General features: G+C 32.4%; 1 protein-coding gene across 12 annotated transcripts in view; it reads right to left on the bottom strand.

Annotated features, from left to right (window-relative positions):
• LOC127736479 (band 4.1-like protein 2) overlaps nucleotides 1-19,760 on the bottom strand; it is an 88,104-nt gene that overhangs the window by 8,402 nt on the left and 59,942 nt on the right. For 8 of the 12 annotated variants that reach the window (XM_052247176.1, XM_052247061.1, XM_052247248.1 and 5 more), the window contains 10 exons: nucleotides 19,320-19,529; nucleotides 18,512-18,577; nucleotides 17,716-17,763; nucleotides 16,951-17,406; nucleotides 13,601-15,841; nucleotides 13,312-13,353; nucleotides 12,074-12,136; nucleotides 7,664-7,936; nucleotides 6,185-6,289; nucleotides 794-949 (listed from right to left, as the gene is read on the bottom strand). In XM_052247176.1, coding sequence (XP_052103136.1) covers nucleotides 794-949; nucleotides 6,185-6,289; nucleotides 7,664-7,936; nucleotides 12,074-12,136; nucleotides 13,312-13,353; nucleotides 13,601-15,841; nucleotides 16,951-17,406; nucleotides 17,716-17,763; nucleotides 18,512-18,577; nucleotides 19,320-19,529 — 3,660 coding nt within the window. The remainder of the gene's footprint in view (nucleotides 1-793; nucleotides 950-6,184; nucleotides 6,290-7,663; nucleotides 7,937-12,073; nucleotides 12,137-13,311; nucleotides 13,354-13,600; nucleotides 15,842-16,950; nucleotides 17,407-17,715; nucleotides 17,764-18,511; nucleotides 18,578-19,319; nucleotides 19,530-19,760) is intronic. The other 4 variants (XM_052247126.1, XM_052247312.1, XM_052247379.1 and 1 more) reach the window with 4 other exon arrangements.

The raw sequence follows: 19,760 nt of genomic DNA, 5'->3' as shown, positions 1-19,760 counted from the left end.
GCAAAATCAAAACATTCCTAAAAGGGAAATAACTCTCTGTGATCAAAATCACATCATTAAATTAACTTTGAAAAATAAACTCTTTATCAAATATCATTAAATTTTAATGTTCTACCAACAGATTGGATAAAATTCTATAATATTTTGTTTACTGACTGTGGTACCTACATGACAGAGACAACCAATCAGGTATACAACAATACAAACATTGTCACATTAGAAAACATGGAGGACATTGTGTCACATTAGAAAACATGGACAGGACATTGTGTCACATTAGAAAACATGGACAGGACATTGTGTCACATTAGAACATGGACAGGACAAACATTCCATTTGTTATTGACATATTTTGACAACATATACATCAGAGGTTAGTGTTAATAAACATTAAAAGATCTACCTGAAAAGTTGGTATAAAAGAACAGATATATTTTCTAATTTCTAAGTGGTAATTATGGAGGCAAATATCTTTTCAATAACCTAAATTATTGATTGATGATTGTTCCGTTCTAGGTTAAATTAATGGAGCAAGTACTTCTGGCATCATCTCTATGTTATCCTGAAAGATGGTCTTTTGATTTCCTATAAATCAGCATTAATCCTTTCAAGGAATAAAAGATTTATCAGATTTTGAACGTAGCTGAGTCATCTAAAATCAGTGTGTAAATTAGTAAACTGAAAAACAATAATCTACCATCACCTTTTCCATAATGAAAAACCCATTAAAATAAACTTTACACCTAAATATGAAGAAGAAAAACATTTAATAATAAAATTTTTAAAAAGTTACCATGTCTTGCATTAGTCTGTCTTCTTCCGAAAATCCATTCCTCATGCCTTTTGGAGGAACTGGGGGTGGAACCTTTTTGCCAAGAGTATCTCCTGATGCAGAATCGAAAAATGGCATTGTTGAATTGCTAGTGCCCTTCAGTGAATCTTTAGTCTCCTGAAGAGGAAACAAACAAAAAACATTAGTACAGCTTACTTTGGAGAGTTAACTACAATAAAACTGAGTGTGATAAAAATCAACACTCATTTTCTTCTACATCATTTGTTTTAATTGTCAAACTACACTGCTTAACCTTTTGAAAGCTTTGCAAAGAACAATCACATGCTATTAGAAGCTCATCTGTGTCCATATATCACTTGATGAACAGATTTTTGCAATTGTTTTTCTTTCCTGAAATTCCTGTCCTAGAAAAAATCCCATCTTTATACTCCTGTTCAAACGTTAACTGCTGTTAAAATTAAATTTTTTCCCATAATTTTCTATTTTTTCAAAAAAATAATGGTGACTATATTAATAGTAGTTTCAGTTGTCAGCAATAATCAATAAATTGCTTCGCCGAGCGCAGCTGGATACGACCGCAGCTGGGGCAAAAATGGACGCAATATTCGCACTTGATACAGGTCTGAATTTGGATTGTAATTAAATATTTGACACATAAAAGATTTCTGACACAGAATAACTGTAGTCAAAGAACTTAGAATTGGTTATATGATTTGAATTTATATTCAATTTTTTGATTTTGTGCAATACACTTTGCTGTTGCGAACTGACACCCCCCCACCCACCCACAAAAAAAAAAAAAAAAATTACCCCCCCCCCCCTTTTTTTTGCTTTTGTGCAATACACTATGCTGTTGCATAGTAACCCCTCCGCCCCAAAAAAAAATATAAAATATTTGAAGAATTTTTCTTTTTAATTTCTGAAATCTGAAATGAGAAAAAATACCCCCCCCCCTTTTTTAGCGGTCGGTCGTATAAAAAAGAATTAGAAATGTGTTTCACTCAAATTTGGTGGCAGATGTCATTTTACAGGTACATGTATTTATATATTTTTGTTTTACAGTGGTGGATATGTTTGCTGGATGCTGAGATCCTAAACAATACTTGCACAGCATGTAATCAACATTTAGATTCACTAAAATTTTGCTACAATTTAGAATTTTTCAAATTTTTTATTTTGAAATACAGTGCAAGTGATGTTAGATTCATAATCACAAAACCTGGCCTGTTATAGGATTTTTGGCCCCTATTGACTATTTTAAGTCATCATGGCCATGTTGACTAACAGTGTTCTTCACAGGATGTGTACTTCCATATACCAAAGATCTTTTTTCAATATTAAGCATGAAAATTTACTATTCTTTATATCATTATTTACGTAAACAACTTGATGGCAGCAGCAAAGAAAAGAAGTTACTTGCTTTTGTTAGAAGACAAGAAATTACAAAGGATCACAGATTTCTTTCTGTCCATTAATATCTTCAGTTTAAGAGAAATAAAATGCTCCGCAGGGCGCAGCTTGATACGACCGCAGAGGTCGAACCCTGAACAGTTGGGGCAAGTATGGACACAACATTCAAGCTTGATACAGCTCTGAATTTGGATTGTGATTAAATATTTGACACAGCATAGGTTTCTGACACAGAATGAATGTGGTCTAAGAACTTAAAAATTTTAAATTGGACATTCACCTATTATGGTCCAATATCCAAAATCTAAATACATGGTTAGATTCAGCATATCAAAGAACCCCAAGAATTCAATTTTTGATGAAATGAAATAAAGTTTAATTTTGGACCCTTTTGATCTCAATGTGGACAAAAATGATAACAGGGCCCAAAAATCAAAAATCTAAATACATGGTTAGATTCAGCATATCAAAGAACCCCATATATTCAATTTTTGTTGAAATCAAACAAAGTTTAATTTTGGACCCCGATTTGGACCAACTTGAAAACTGGGCCCATAATCAAAAATCTAAATACATGTTTAGATTCAGCATATCAAAGAACCCTAAAAATTCAATTTTTGTTAAAATCAAACTAAGTTTAATTTTGGACCCTTTGGACCTTTATGTAGACCAATTTGAAAACGGAACCAAAAATTAAGAATCTAAATACACGATAAGATTCGGCATATCAAAGAACCCCAATAATTCAATTTTTGATGATATCAAACAAAGTTAAATTTTGGACCCTTTGGACTTCAATGTGGACCAATTTAAAAACGGGGCCCAAAATCCAAAAACTTAATACACGGTTAGATTCAGCATATTACAGAACCCCATATATTCAATTTTTGTTGAAATCAAACAAAGTTTAATTTTGGACCCCGATTAGGTCCAACTTGAAAACTGGGCCCATAATCAAAAATCTAAATACATGGTTAGATTCAGCATATCAAAGAACCCCATATATTCAATTTTTGTTGAAATCAAACAAAGTTTAATTCTGGACCCCGATTTGGACCAACTTGAAAACTGGGCCCATAATCAAAAATCTAAATACATGGTTAGATTCAGCATATCAAAGAACCCCATATATTCAATTTTTGATGAAATCAAACAAAGTTTAATTTTGGACCCTTTTGATCTCAATGTGGACAAAGTTGATAACGGGGCCCAACAATCAAAAATCTAAATACATGGTTAGATTCAGCATATCAAAGAACCCCATATATTCAATTTTTGTTGAAATCAAACAAAGTTTAATTTTGGACCCCGATTTGGACCAACTTGAAAACTGGGCCCATAATCAAAAATCTAAATACATGGTTAGATTCAGCATATCAAAGAACCCCATATATTCAATTTTTGTTGAAATCAAACAAAGTTTAATTTTGGACCCCGATTTGGACCAACTCGAAAACTGGGCCTATAATCAAAAATCTAAATACACGGTTAGATTCGGCATATCAAAGAACCCCAATAATTCAATTTTTGATGAAATCAAACAAAGTTAAATTTTGGACCCTTTGGACTTCAATGTGGACCAATTTAAAAACGGGGCCCAAAATCCAAAAACTTAATACACGGTTAGATTCAGCATATTACAGAACCCCTTATATTCAATTTTTGTTGAAATCAAACAAAGTTTAATTTTGGACCCCGATTTGGACCAACTTGAAAACTGGGCCCATAATCAAAAATCTAATAACATGGTTAGATTCAGCATATCAAAGAACCCCATATATTCAATTTTTGTTGAAATCAAACAAAGTTTAATTTTGGACCCCGATTTGGACCAACTTGAAAACTGGGCCCATAATCAAAAATCTAAATACATGGTTAGATTCAGCATATCAAAGAACCCCATATATTCAATTTTTGATGAAATCAAATAAAGTTTAATTTTGGACCCTTTTGATCTCAATGTGGACAAAGTTGATAACGGGGCCCAACAATCAAAAATCTAAATACATGGTTAGATTCAGCATATCAAAGAACCCCATATATTCAATTTTTGTTGAAATCAAACAAAGTTTAATTTTGGACCCCGATTTGGACCAACTTGAAAACTGGGCCCATAATCAAAAATCTAAATACATGGTCAGATTCAGCATATCAAAGAACCCCATATATTCAATTTTTGTTGAAATCAAACAAAGTTTAATTTTGGACCCCGATTTGGACCAACTCGAAAACTGGGCCCATAATCAAAAATCTAAATACATGGTTAGATTCAGCATATCAAAGAACCCCATATATTCAATTTTTGTTGAAATCAAACTAAGTTTAATTTTGGACCCTTTGGACCTTTATGTAGACCAATTTGAAAACAGAAACAAAAATTAAGAATCTAAATACACGGTTAGATTCGGCATATCAAAGAACCCCAATAATTCAATTTTTGATGAAATCAAACAAAGTTAAATTTTGGACCCTTTGGACCTCAATGTGGACCAATTTAAAAACAGGGCCCAAAATCCAAAAACTTAATACACGGTTAGATTCAGCATATTAAAGAACCCCAAGAATTCAAGAATAAAACCCCATTGAAATTGATCAAGAAATAAGCAATTTATACGAAGTATCTTCTTTTGCACAATACTGTGCAATTGATTATTTCTTGCTATTGCGCAATACTGTACAATTGACAATTTCTTGCTATTGCGCAATATTGTGCTATTGGATATTTCTTGCTATTGCGCAATACTGTGCAATTGAAGATTTCTTGCTATTGCGCAATACTGTGCAATTGAAGATTTCTTGCTTTTGTGCAATACTGTGCAATTGAAAATTTCTTGCTATTGCACAATACTTATTATATAATAATTTACACATCCTGTTTGGTGTGTATCTCCTACCATATCATTATTATTTGCTTTTAAATATAAATCAGAAATAACCAACTTAAAATGGAAAATTTTAAAAGAAAAAAAAAAGGAAAAAAAGAAAAAAAAAAGAAAAAAAAAAATCCCCCCCCCCAAAATGTTTTGAACCCCCTTATGATTCATCACCCCCAAACTCAATCCCAGCCTTCCCTTTGTGGTATGGTACCTTGCAGTACAATTTCAGAGAGATCCATACACTTGAACACAAGTTATTGTCTGGAAACTAGAAAAATGCTTATTTTTGGCCCCTTTTTGGCCCCCAATTCCTAAACGTTTCGGGCAATTACCCCCAAACTCAATTCCAGCTTTCCCTTTGTGATATGGAACCTTGTAGTACAATTTCAGAAATATCCAAACACTTACACACAAGTTATTGTCATGAAACTAGAAAAATGCTTGTTTTTTGCCCCTTTTTTGGCCCCTAATTCCTAACATTTTGAGGCAATTACCCCCAAAATCAATTACAGCCTTCCCTTTGTGATATGGAACCTTGTGGTACAATGTCAGAGAGATCCATACACTTACACACAAGTTATTGTCTGGAAGTTACAAAAATGCTTATTGTTGGCCCCTTTTTGGCCCCTAATTCCTTAACTGTTGGTACCATAACCCCCAAAATCAATCCCAACCTTCCTTTCATGGTATTGAACCTTATGGTAAAATTTCATGGAGATCCATTCACTTAAACTAAAGTTAGAGTGCGAAAACCAATGTGTCTTCGGACGACGCCAGACGACGCCGGACGACGACGACGACGACGACGACGACGACGACGACGACGACGCCAACGTCATACCAATATACGACCAAAAAATTTTCAATTTTTGCGGTCGTATAAAAAAATCACTCAACATGCTCAATGACCCAGGATTTTCACATATAAAACATTGGTCAAATCAGTGAAATTCATGTATCAATTGCACAAGTTGGATGGATCACTTCATTATTGGTCGCTGGCAAAAAGCTTCAAGAGGAGTGGTCTGTAAATGTTTAACAACATGGACAACAAGAGGAGTGGTCTGTAAATGTTTAACAACATGGACAAAAACAAAATATTAACCTGTACTGGAGGTGTAACTGGCATAAATTGCATTCTTCTATCTATAGAACCTTCTCCTTCAGGTAAAACTCTGTTGATCATATCTCCATCAACACCCAATCCAACCTATGAAGACACAAAATTTCATTATTTTTGGACAAGTAATGCATAGAACTTTCAAAAACTCTATCTTATATCATAAAATAAGTCTAAGAAAATACTAACTCTTACATTACAAAACCAGTCCAAGGCGGACCTTTTTCTTCATTTCCATTTAAAACATTGAAAAAGAAAGAAATTCTTTTATCAATTTTCAGTAAAAAAAATTAATGGAACAACTAACCCAGAAGCATATATCTTACTGCATGGAAAAGTATGCATCAACTAAAGAGAAAGCTGCACTAAAAAGCAAACTACTTATTTCTTACAAGTTACTATTCAACTGCAAAAAACACAAATTTGAACATTACACATGCTTAGCAACATTTATTTTGGAGAAAAATGATATAAATGATATACAGATAGTTTTGTTACAAAATCTGTGTTAAAATACTGATGTGCAACTCCTCTGTAAAATATGTTTTAGCTTTCTTAACTGTAAAATGCAATGAAAGTTTTTAAAAATACTCTTTTACAAGAAAGCTACACACAGTTTGTTCATGAAATTAACTTTACTCTTATCCCTATACACTGAATATATTTGAGTACAATAACTGACAGTTAACAATACATATACAAGCAAGAGATTGGTCAAGGTCATAAAAGATGGTCTGAAGTACATAAGCTAATGTTTAGTTTTATGTTGCAAATTAAATAAACAGTTGGATAGTAGGAGAGTTCCATTAATGATATCTGCTAGTTTCTGTAATATATTAAACATCAAATATACATGATTATAACTTGATTAGCAATATTTTTCAATCATTTTAATGTCAATTTGATTAATTAGAAAGCTTGCATATTCTGTTTATATAAGAAAATTTTGGAATATTTCAGGTATAAATATTGTTATACTATTTTGATATTCACTATATTACAACTAGTCACATCTTACGACCAGTCAAGTCTTGTACTTGAATTAGTCTGAAAACATATATACTGTGTGCAGTTTAATAAAAAAAATCCCCTCAAATCCTTGAAAAAGCACTCTTATCATATGTTTGGCTGGAACATTTTCACTTGAAATACTCTAATACAGATGATCAATGAAACTAAAGTGTTTTCATGTCCCTGAAGATGTGTTACAATATACATGCAAACAAATACATAATAGATTTCTTATATTTACAATGTATAAGTTACTTCACTCTTCAAACATTTTTTTTAAAAATCAGTCACAAAATTAAAACAATTTTTTCTAAATTTAACAATACAAAACTCCACTCTGAAGGTTCATGCATTTCATTTTATAAAAAGTCAATTCAATCATTCTGGTAACAACAAGCAATTTGAGGGAAACAGGCAAACATTCAAATCACTCCCATGCACGATATTTCAAACCTCTGGAGTTGTAATAGCGGCTTCAGTCATAACATTTTCAGTCTTCTCTACCAGATCAGTTACTTCCTCTACCTGTGTAGCACATGATTCTGGAACATCTTCCGATGCAGATTCCGTTGTTTTTTCTTCATTCATACTGACGGGTTCTAAATTCAGCATATTATGATCCTGTATTTCGGTCAGCTCAGCTATAGGTGCTTTGGCGTTGTCGTCGTGAGTAGAGTGTGTTGAATGGGATGAGGTAGTACTATGTCGTTTAGTGCTGTCTTCATGCTGTAGGATGAATTTAATCTACTGACTAAAAGTTATCACTAATACTTATACTTATTACTGTCTATCGACTAAAACAATGATATCAGCAATAACAGAATAAAATATCTATTGATCTACTGTGAATTCATTATCATTCGTGGGATACCAATTTTTGTGGATTTCAGGGGTAAAGGTGAACCAAGAATTACGATGTTCAACAAAGTACAAATTTTCTATTGGCTTGTATGCAGACTTTGCCGAATTCACGAAAACATATGAATCCACAGTATTGTATATAAGCTGTAATGCATGATCAGTACTTCATGCTTTGAGAAACCAACTAGAAATATCTTTTTATACATATATCTTATTATATAATTCAAAATGAAGGGTAGAACCAACCCATTCAAAATAAAACACTCCAATAAACCATTCAAGTAGTGCCATGTAAACCAAAATCTACCACAGCAAAGCAATACTACAGCAGAAAACAAGAAACAAAAATTAAAAAACAATTGCTCTGGTAAAACTATTTTTTGATAAAACCCTAAACTTTCATGGCCAAATAAGACTGCACCCTTTACATAAAAACAAGAAATTATCAATGATTATATCATAATACCTCCCTAATAAAATGCTTCGCTGGGCGCAGCTTGATACGACCGCAGAGGTCGAACCCTGAACAGTTGGGGCAAGTATGGACACAACATTCAAGCTTGATACAGCTCTGAATTTGGATTGTGATTAAATATTTGACACAGCATAGGTTTCTGACACAGAAAGAATGTGGTCTAAGAACTTCAATTTTTTTAATTTACCTATTATGGTCCAATGTCCAAAATCAAAATACATGGTTAGATTCAGCATATCAAAGAACCCCATATATTCAATTTTTGTTGAAATCAAACAAAGTTTAATTTTGCACCCCAACTTGGACAAACTTGAAAACTGGTCCCATAATCAAAAATCTAAACACATGTTTAGATTCAGCATATCAAAGTACCCCAAGAATTCAATTTTTGTTAAAATCAAACTAAGTTTAATTTTGGACCCTTTGGACCTTAATGTAGACCAATTTAAAAAACAAGACCCAAAATTAAAAATCTAAAAACACGTTTAGATTTGGCATATCAAAGAACCCCAATAATTCAATTTTTGATGAAATCAAACAAAGTTTAATTTTGGACCCTTTTGACCACAATATGAACCAATTTGATAGCGGGCCTACAAAATAAAAAATCTAAATACATGGTAAGATTCAGCATATCAAAGAACCCCATATATTCAATTTTTGTTGAAATCAAACAAAGTTTAATTTTGGACCCCAATTTGGACCAACTTGAAAACTGGGCCAAAAATCAAAAATCTAAATACATGTTTAGATTCAGCATATCAAAGAACCCCATATATTCAATTTTTGTTGAAATCAAACAAAGTTTAATTATGGACCCCAACTTGGACCAACTTGAAAACTGGTCCCATAATCAAAAATCTAAACACATGTTTAGATTCAGCATATCAAAGAACCCCAAAAATTCAATTTTTGTTAAAATCAAACTAAGTTTAATTTTGGACCCTTTGGACCTTAATGTAGACCAATTTAAAAAACGGGACCCAAAATTAAAAATCTAAATACACGGTTAGATTTGGCATATCAAAGAACCCCAATAATTAAATTTTTTATGAAATCAAACAAAGTTTAATTTTGGACCCTTTTGACCTCAATATGAACCAATTTGATAGCGGGCCCACAAATAAAAAATCTAAATACATGGTAAGATTCAGCATATCAAAGAACCCCATATATTCAATTTTTGTTGAAATCAAACAAAGTTTAATTTTGGACCCCAATTTGGACCAACTTGAAAACTGGGCCAAAAATCTAAAATCTAAATACATGTTTAGATTCAGCATATCAAAGAACCCCATATATTCAATTTTTGTTGAAATCAAACAAAGTTTAATTTTGGACCCCAACTTGGACCAACTTGAAAACTGGGCCCATAATCAAAATTCTAAACACATGTTTAGATTCAGCATATCAAAGAACCCCAAGAATTCAATTTTTGTTAAAATCAAACTAAGTTTAATTTTGGACCCTTTGGACCTTAATGTAGACCAATTTAAAAACGGGACCCAAAATTAAAAATCTAAATACACGGTTAGATTTGGCATATCAAAGAACCCCAATAATTCAATTTTTGATGAAATCAAACAAAGTTTAATTTTGGACCCTTTTGACCTCAATATGAACCAATTTGATAGCGGGTCCACAAATAAAAAATCTAAATACATGGTTAGATTCAGCATATCAAAGAACCCCAAGAATTCATTTTTTGATGAAATCAAACAAAGTTTAATTTTGGACCCTTTTGACCTCAATGTGGACAAAGTTGATAACGGGGCCCAAAAATCAAAAATCTAAATACATGGTTGTATTCAGCATATCAAAGAACCCCATATATTCAATTTTTGTTGAAATCAAACAAAGTTTAATTTTGGACCCCGATTTGGACCAACTTGAAAACTGGGCCCATAATCAAGAATCTAAATACACGGTTAGATTCGGCATATCAAAGAACCCCAATAATTCAATTTTTGTTAAAATCAAACTAAGTTTAATTTTGGACCCTTTTGACCTTAATGTAGACCAATTTAAAAACAGGGCCCAAAATCCAAAAACTTAATACACGGTTAGATTCAGCATATTAAAGAACCCCAAGAATTCAAGAATAAAACCCCATTGAAATTGATCAAGAAATAAGCAATTTATACGAAGTATCTTCTTTTGCACAATACTGTGCAATTGAATATTTCTTGCTATTGTGCAATACTGTACAATTGACAATTTCTTGCTATTGCGCAATATTGTGCTATTGGATATTTCTTGCTATTGCGCAATACTGTGCAATTGAAGATTTCTTGCTATTGCGCAATACTGTGCAATTGAAGATTTCTTGCAATTGTGCAATACTGTGCAATTGAAAATTTCTTGCTATTGCACAATACTTATTATATAATAATTTACACATCCTGTTTGGTGTGTAACTCCTACCATATCATTATTATTTGCTTTTAAATATTAATCAGAAATAACCAACTTAAAATGGAAAATTTTAAAAGAAAAAAAAAAGGAAAAAAAGAAAAAAAAAGAAAAAAAAAATCCCCCCCCCAAATTTTTTGAACCCCCTTATGATTCATCACCCCCAAACTCAATCCCAGCCTTCCCTTTGTGGTATGGTACCTTGCAGTACAATTTCAGAGAGATCCATACACTTGAACACAAGTTATTGTCTGGAAACTAGAAAAATGCTTATTTTTGGCCCCTTTTTGGCCCCCAATTCCTAAGCGTTTCAGGCAATTACCCCCAAACTCAATTCCAGCTTTCCCTTTGTGATATGGAACCTTGTAGTACAATTTCAGAAATATCCAAACACTTACACACAAGTTATTGTCATGAAACTAGAAAAATGCTTGTTTTTTGCCCCTTTTTTGGCCCCTAATTCCTAAAATTTTGAGGCAATTACCCCCAAAATCAATTACAGCCTTCCCTTTGTGATATGGAACCTTGTGGTACAATGTCAGAGAGATCCATACACTTACACACAAGTTATTGTCTGGAATTACAAAAATGCTTATTTTGGCCCCTTTTTGGCCCCTAATTCCTTAACTGTTGGTACCATAACCCCCAAAATCAATCCCAACCTTCCTTTCGTGGTATTGAACCTTATGGTAAAATTTCATGGAGATCCATTCACTTAAACTAAAGTTAGAGTGCGAAAACCAATGTGTCTTCGGACGACGCCGGACGACGCCAGACGACGACGACGACGACGACGACGCCAACGTCATACCAATATACGACCAAAAAATTTTCAATTTTTGCGGTCGTATAAAAATGCATTGTGACATGCAACAAAACAAAATAAAGGAAACTTCATAGGAAAAGCCTTCAAATATGAAATCCAAAAGGCAGGAATAACACTGCCACAAAATAAACAAAAGAAAAGCTATGTATCCTGGTATCTGAACAGTCATGCTAGGAAGGGAATTACTGTAAGATCCAATTTTAGCATTTTCAAAACCCCAAAACAAAAACAATTGCAAATGACAGAAACAAAGTTACTGGCTGCATGCTTTGTAAGAATGAGCTCAAACCTTTGTTCCTTTCTGCTGCAACTCTTCCATCCCTGGTAAAGCCCAACCGAGACCTTTCCCTTTCTGAAATAATACATCATATTTACATCTTTATGTATGAATATGTTTACTAAATATCCTTTATGTACAATTACTTTCCAGTTAATAACTACTAACATGAATCGGAAATTCCTTTGAGACATATCTTATTATAAGTATCTTAACTATTATCTAAGATTATCACTAATAAAGCTGATTTCAACTGACAATTTACCAATGATTAAAAATTAAATAATAAACAATGTGTATTTATAAATACATAATTCAGGCCAAAAAAAAAATAAATGTCTGTTTAAGGTTATATCATTAAAAAAATAGGGTAGGTAGGTCGGTATTTCCATTTTTAAATTTTTTTTCATTTTATTTTTTTTGACATGATAATGAGTCATGCGGTCCTTCTTGTCGTGGTCCGATGTTGTCCATGGGTCCAGTTTACCCGTATTTTTAATAATTGGATTATTTCCCATTGTTATTGATTGGAAAAAATGGCGGCAAAGTGTTTTATTTCATCACGAGTTGCGAATTTCCTTAAAACAGCTGTCATATTCACGATTGTGAACATTAGGATGTATCAGGCAAAGTGATTTCTTTTATTGGCAACTCTAACTACGCTTTTGACACAAGTTCAATTAACTTTTCACTTCAAGTTGGAAATAAAATGACTTAGGGTTGGCGCTCAAAAGTAGGGTCGGTCGGGTAACCGTAAACAGACATATATTTTTGTTTGGCCTCAATATAAATAGAAAAGAGTACAAATGTTATTGGGTGAACTGAACTACCATGCAGTTCATATATCACATCCTATACAGTATGAAATTAGCAACATACAGTACAGGAAATATGACTATCAAGACTAGGGTACTACATCATTATATGTTAAGAAATGTTATATTTAGAGGAATGTAAACAAAGCAAACAGGCAAAAAGTGTTGACATAAATAAAAGATGGGGGTGGGAATATTGATAGAAAAGTGTAAGAAAAAATGTATGGAAATAAAAGGAATTGGTGCAGTCATGAAAAAGAAACAGTTCAACAAAACTATTTGACATGAAAGTATTAGTGAAACAATCATTACATTGTGAGCTCATGAACAATATTAAGAACAAGTTATAAACCTAATAAAGGTTGTTATACAACTATTTATTAGTAACCATTGACAAGCTTTAGTATGACATTTGTCATGCTTGTGATATAGCACCTGTTTTGGACTGACCTTCACCTCTTCTACCGGTTTTACTTCCTATATTAATAATACACACAAATATATCATAAACTGTATATAATTTTTTTCAAATCAATAAATCATGAAAACAGAAACAAAATGTTACTTTACAATTAGATAATGTGTAAAAAAAATGTTAAATCAATTTACATCATTTTCAAAAGTAGTACTACTTGAAAACAAAATTCATTTATTGTCCATGAATTACTTTTCAAAATATAATTACTCGTAAGATTTTTTTTTTCAAGAATTGAAATATAAGAACCTCTTGCACTATTTCCTCTATTACTTCTTCAGGTGGTTTCTCCTCAACTTTTTCTTCTTCATCAGAACTTGGTTCAGCAGACATTGCAAAACAGCTTGTTGATTTATGTTTTTTCTTATTTTTGGGAGTTTTCTTTTCCTTTTCCTTTTTACTTTGTTTTTCCTTTTTCTCTTTTTTAGACTTTTTCTGTTTTTTGTTTGCTTCTACAACTGGTTCTTCTGGTTTTGGGGTTTCCACTTCAGCTGGTTCATCTTTCAGATTTATCTCCTCCATTTTTTCATCTTCTTTCTGTTTTGCCATGACCAAAGCTATAGCTGTTGGTACACGTTCCTCTACAACCTCTTCTGCAGACTCTCCCGTCTTTTCTTTTTCTGATTCTGTCTTTTCAACATTTTTATCTGATATCTCTTCTATGCCTTGTTCTACAACTGCCTCAGTTTTTTTATTTTTCTTGGATTTTTTCTCATCCTTTTCCTTCTTTTTCTTCTCCTTTTCTGCTTCCTTTTCCTTCTTCTTCCTCTCTTTCTCTTCTAGCTTTTCCCTTTTAACCCTCTCCTTTTCTTCCTGCATTTCCCTTTTCTTTCGTTCTTTCTCTTCAGCAAGTTCTTTCTTTTTCCTTTCTTTCTCTTCTTTTTTTAATCGCATGCTTTCCTTTTTGTCCAACTTTGGAGCAACATTTTCATTCCCAGCCTCTTCGTTAACTACCTGTTTTACAACTTCTGGTGTTTCATCATTTTCTTTCACTTTTTCACTGACACTATCCCCAGAGCTGTCATCAATATATTTCATCTTTTTGACATTTTCTTCTAACGTATTTTCAGATTTGACAACCTTTACCTCAATAACACTCTCCTCTTTCTTATCATCTGATTCAACAGGTGTATTTACCTCCTTTGGTTCTTCTAATTTAGATTTTTCTTTTGTTTCCTCCGATACAATATTTCCACTATCATTTTTAATATCTGTGACTACAACAGTTTCTATGACTTGTCTAACTTCCCCTAATTCATCTTGTAATCCCATTCTGTTCTTCTTGTCTGCAGCTTCTATTTCTTTTTGATATTTCTCAAATTCTTCAGGCTTCAGTTCTCTCCGTGTATGTGTTAAAACCTCTTTTTGAATGGTTTCAGTCCTTCTTTCAGAACGATGTGATACAACTTGACTACCATCAGGCGATACACACTTTTGTTCAGAAACTACAACATCAAAATCCCTTTTTTCATCCACTTTTCTCTCACAATTATCCTTTTTATCCTCAACCAATATTTCCTGATTATTTTGTTTTTCATCATGAACTTCACTTGATACATTTAAATCTTTCTGAACCTCAGTTTGGATGTCCTGCTTGACTTCAGATACTGTTTCTGTTTTAGTAACTTTCATACTATCAACTATGTCTTTCTTCTCTGTAGTCACAGTTTCTTTTTCATTCTCTATTAGCTTTTCTTCTACAGATATTACAGGACTCTCTTTTACTTTAATTTCAGTTTTTTCTTCAACCTCAGTCAGTTTTACAGGAATAGTTTCTGTTTCATTACAATTAACAATTTCAACCCTACGTTCACTTTGTTCCTCTTCTACAATTGTTTCTACTTTTATTTTGGGTGGAGTTTCTTCTATGGGAGATTCTACATGATAAGAGCCACACACCTCCTCATCATCACTACTATCGCTACTTAAACTACCTGTCTCCGATCCAACATGATTACAAATCACTGGCTTATCCACTGATTCTGTTTTATGTACTTCTGTAAATACTTCATCTTCTATAATCTCATTAGGACCGTTACATGTTTTTTTTTTAACTTCCTCCAGTTTGTTGATGGTCTTATCCTCTATTACAGTCTCCTCTTGTTTTATAATTGTTTTAATTTCCTCTGACTTTGACAAAACTGCTAAAATTTCTCCTTCAACTTTATTCTCCATTATTTTCTCAACATCTTTGGTTTCTTTTTCGGCAGCTACTTCCTCAGTAACTTCTTCCATTTTAATTTCCTCAGTTTTAGTATTTGAGTTCCTTCCTATACAATAAGCATCACCTTCCTCGATAACTTTTTCAGAAGTATCTACATTTGTGACCGTTTCTACAACTTTTTCTTCAACCTGTATTTCTGGTTTCACAGTTTTCATTTCTTCTTTAGTAACCTCCGTTATCACTACCTCTCTTATTTTTTCAGAAGCTTCAATAACAGCAGGTTGGACAATATTGGTGATTTGTGTTTCTTTGACTATTGTCTCTTTCTACAGAAAAAGATAAGATAAAATTAGCCGTACAGCTAATATTATTTATTTTATTCTAATTGAAACTCATGCCTTGCGTATTATTTCCATGCCATGCTCAATTACAAGTATGCAAAATATCTGGAGTCTTTGATCAATTTTTTCTTTTCACAAATCTGATAACAAATGGCTATAAATTTTCACCATGCTTTGGTAAAACTTTGATGTCCATGCTGAATGGCAAGATAATTTCATGCTGCTTGGCAGCCAGTAGATTTATCATCTTGCTCTATGTGTCCATGCATAATTTTACCTCTTTAAAACTCCATTGTGCTAGTTCATTACTGTTCCAAGCTTGTCATGCTAATTCTCAATCTATAATTAGTTCTTCACAAATCTAGGATAAAAATATACACAGTAATTGTCATATTACTTCCTTTTAAAAGTACTTTGTGATGTTTCAGGAAACACATCATCTTGTCACTATTGTCGTACTTTGTTAAAGGAAGTAAGATCATGCTGTAAACTGTAAGTATCAAAACATGCTTATTTCTACATAATAAATTCTATAAAAAAAACAAACAAAATGCTTATAATAATTACTTCTATTTTTAACTACAGTTTTCTTTTCAAGAAGCAAACCTATATGACTTTTAGGCCCAGTCCCTGCTTTACACACTTCAAACACAAGCTAGCCAAGTAGGGGAAGTCATAATAGATAATACTTTAAAATCTTAATATACTAAGTACACAATATAATTTAAATGTACCAGGAAGTCATCAACATTGATTGAAAAAATCAAACAAATGTAAAAGTTTCAGAAACATCTTTATAAAAGCAGAGGCATTTCTAAAAACTAATTTCCCCAACAATAAAAGCAACATGGCAGACTATTCTACAATGCAAAATTTAATATACTATGTTGAAACAGGAGTTACATATATATATATATATATATATATATATTGCTGGAAGCTATATTTTATGTAAAATGTTTGAGAAATTAAATTTATATATTTATGAATATAAAAAATACATGTAAAAATTTTATAAATAAAATGGTTTTAAGCATATACAAATGCATTGCCCTACTAATATAATTTTTAAGCAAGCAGGTGTGTTTTTTAACCTGATAAGCTGAATCAGGGCTCGTTGGACTTCCAGGAGGAGAATCAATGTCAGTTTCCTTCCCCTTTCCTTTCTTAGAATCCTTGTCCTTTGGAGACCTGAGCCTTCCGAAGAAACCAGATTTCTTGTCTTTAGATTTGTCTGACTCTTTTCTTTTAGATTTGTCGCCCTTCTTTTTTTCGTCATCAAATTTATCAGACTTTCTATGACCATCACCTCTATTCATTTTAGGATCATCACCTCTATTCATTGTAGGATCATTATCTCTATTTAATTTATCTTCGGCATCTCTTTTCCTTCTTTCAGCATCATCATCATTTATGTCAGTTTCAGGGGAGGCAACTGACTTTTGTTTTTCTGATACCAGTGGCGCTACAATTCCAATTCCAGGCCCAGTACCCATATTGTCATAAGAATCATCAATTGTTGTCTCAGCCTTTGGCTGTTGTTCTAAATCCTGTTTTGAAAAGGATTTTTGAAATTACAAAATCAGGTTTACAGAAAAATAAAATGCTCTTTTCTGCATTTTTTTTTAACTGAATGAAAATAGTAATTAATAAACTTAAAAATATTTGAGAAAAAAGTCTCTTTTAAATAATAATGATGATAAAATAAAATTATTGAATTGAAAATTAAAAAAGAGTTGATATTTTTAAAACTGCAAACAAAGAAACTTAAAAGTGAAATCATAAATGAGTTCCATTAAACAAAAAGGAAATTAGTGGTCTAATGCTTATATGTAATATGGGAATAAATGAATTTTAACCTTTCTAGAATCAGCTCCATCTGGTGGTGCTGGTGCAGTTATCTTCCCCTGGTATAACATAAATACATGTTAATATGATGCACAAACGTTTTGTTAAATACACACTACATGCTTCAATACAATCACAACTACACTTTGTTATTTAATTTACCTTGATAAAAGCATGTTTTTAAAATTACATTAAACAAGAAAAAAATAATTGCTGCATTATAAATACTTCTAAAAATATATCACAGAATTTTTGACGAGGTGATATTCAGTGAAAAATTATAAATGATCAGAAAAACTTAATAATTGTTGTAGCTGTTTTGGATATAAACTTATGGTAGAATATCTGACACTAAATGGAATCTTCAGTTCTGAAAACATTTTATTCAGATCTTACTAGCCAGTATATTCAATCTATGCTTCTCCAATTTATCAGGGAGAAACTGAACCTGCTCTAAAAAAAGACAAGTCAGTTTCTGCTCATGCAACTAGCCTAAAAATACAGTTGGGTCCCTTTAGGTCTCTTGACACTCTTCATATTCTTAACTTTGAGATTTTCTGTTTCAAGAATATCAACATCTTTCTTACAAAATTTTCAACGATTTGGGTTAACTTCAAAAACTTTCCTTAAAACAGCAATGAAATACATGGAGAACTATAAGAGATAATATACCATATACAATTGCCAAGAAAAATCCATTGAAAGACTGTCAAATGTTTAAAAATAAACAAACCAAAGTAAGAACTGGGAGACGCTTAGATTTAACCTGCCGTTTGGGGTCAATAAAATCTTCTTCAAGAAACTTACAGAATCCAGACCTGCAGATCCTGGGTAATGTTCACCATTCAAACCTAGTGTTGCTGTTTCATCACCCTGAAACATTGTATCATCAGTATAAGTATCCTTTTAAACCTCAAATTTATAATAATAGGAATATTTAGATAGTTTTTTCTTATGTTGTGCTGTTACACCACTGTCCCTGGTTAGGGAGCATTGGGCACTTGCAAAAATGATTAACCCCACCACATTCTGTATGTGTGTGTCCCAAGTCAGAAGCCTGTAATTCAGTGGTTGTAGTGTGTTGATGTATATCATATTTGTTTTGTTTTGTACATAAATCAGGCCATTAGTTTTCTTGTTTGAAATGTTTTACATTTGTCATTTCGGGGCATTTTATAGCTGACTATGCAGTATGGGTTTTGCAAATCATTGAAGGCTGTAGGGTGAAAATTAGTTGCCAACTTCTACATCATTTGGTTTCTGGTGGAGATTTGTCTCATTGGCAATCATATCACATCTTCTTATTTTCATATGCAATGTTTTTCAATAACTTTTAATTTTAAACTTAAACTTCATCTTTCAGACAAGGTTTGTAGATTGTGAGGGGTTACAAAAGTTACATTGACATGTGATTATTTATACTTCAGATGTACTTCATGTTTTTATATATCTGGAAATTTACATAAACTGCAATTTATGAGAAAGGCCTGGTGTTATAAAACTATGTCACCATCATCTTGGAGAATAAAGTTTTATTATAGACATTCATATCTATTTGAATTATAGTCCGTAATAATTTTAGTTCATGAAAATAGGATAGTCAATCAAACCTTACCAATTTATCTGTTCTGTCTTCAGCACCTTTTCCCTGTTTTCTTTCTTTTTCTAATCGTTTTCTTTCCTTCTCCTCTTCCTTTTTCCTTCTCTTTTCTTCTTCCTTTTCTCTCTTTTCTCTTTCTTTATCTTCTTTTGACTTTTTACCTCTTCTTTGAGCTTCTAAGGTAGCTGCATCACCAGCTCCAGGTGACCATTCTTGTGTAGCATCCTAAAATACAGATTCCATGAAATGTTTTCACACACCGCATTGGTTCATCTTAGACTGGCTCTTAGTTTTGTATGTTTCACTTTTTATTGGATTGATAAGTCAAAACCCTACAAAAATTCTGTGAACCAACTTGTTTTAGGGATATTCTCATTTTCTTGTTTTATTTATACAAGGGAAGATCCAAGTTTCACATATTCGCGACGATTTAAATTTGCGTTATTTTTCAACTCG

Source organism: Mytilus californianus, unplaced genomic scaffold (assembly GCF_021869535.1).
Source record: "Mytilus californianus isolate M0D057914Y unplaced genomic scaffold, xbMytCali1.0.p SCAF_1, whole genome shotgun sequence".
In the NCBI taxonomy this organism is placed as follows: Eukaryota; Metazoa; Mollusca; class Bivalvia; order Mytilida; family Mytilidae; genus Mytilus; species Mytilus californianus.
Note: the sequence above shows the minus strand (reverse complement) of the source record. Positions and strands in the feature narration are given on the sequence as shown.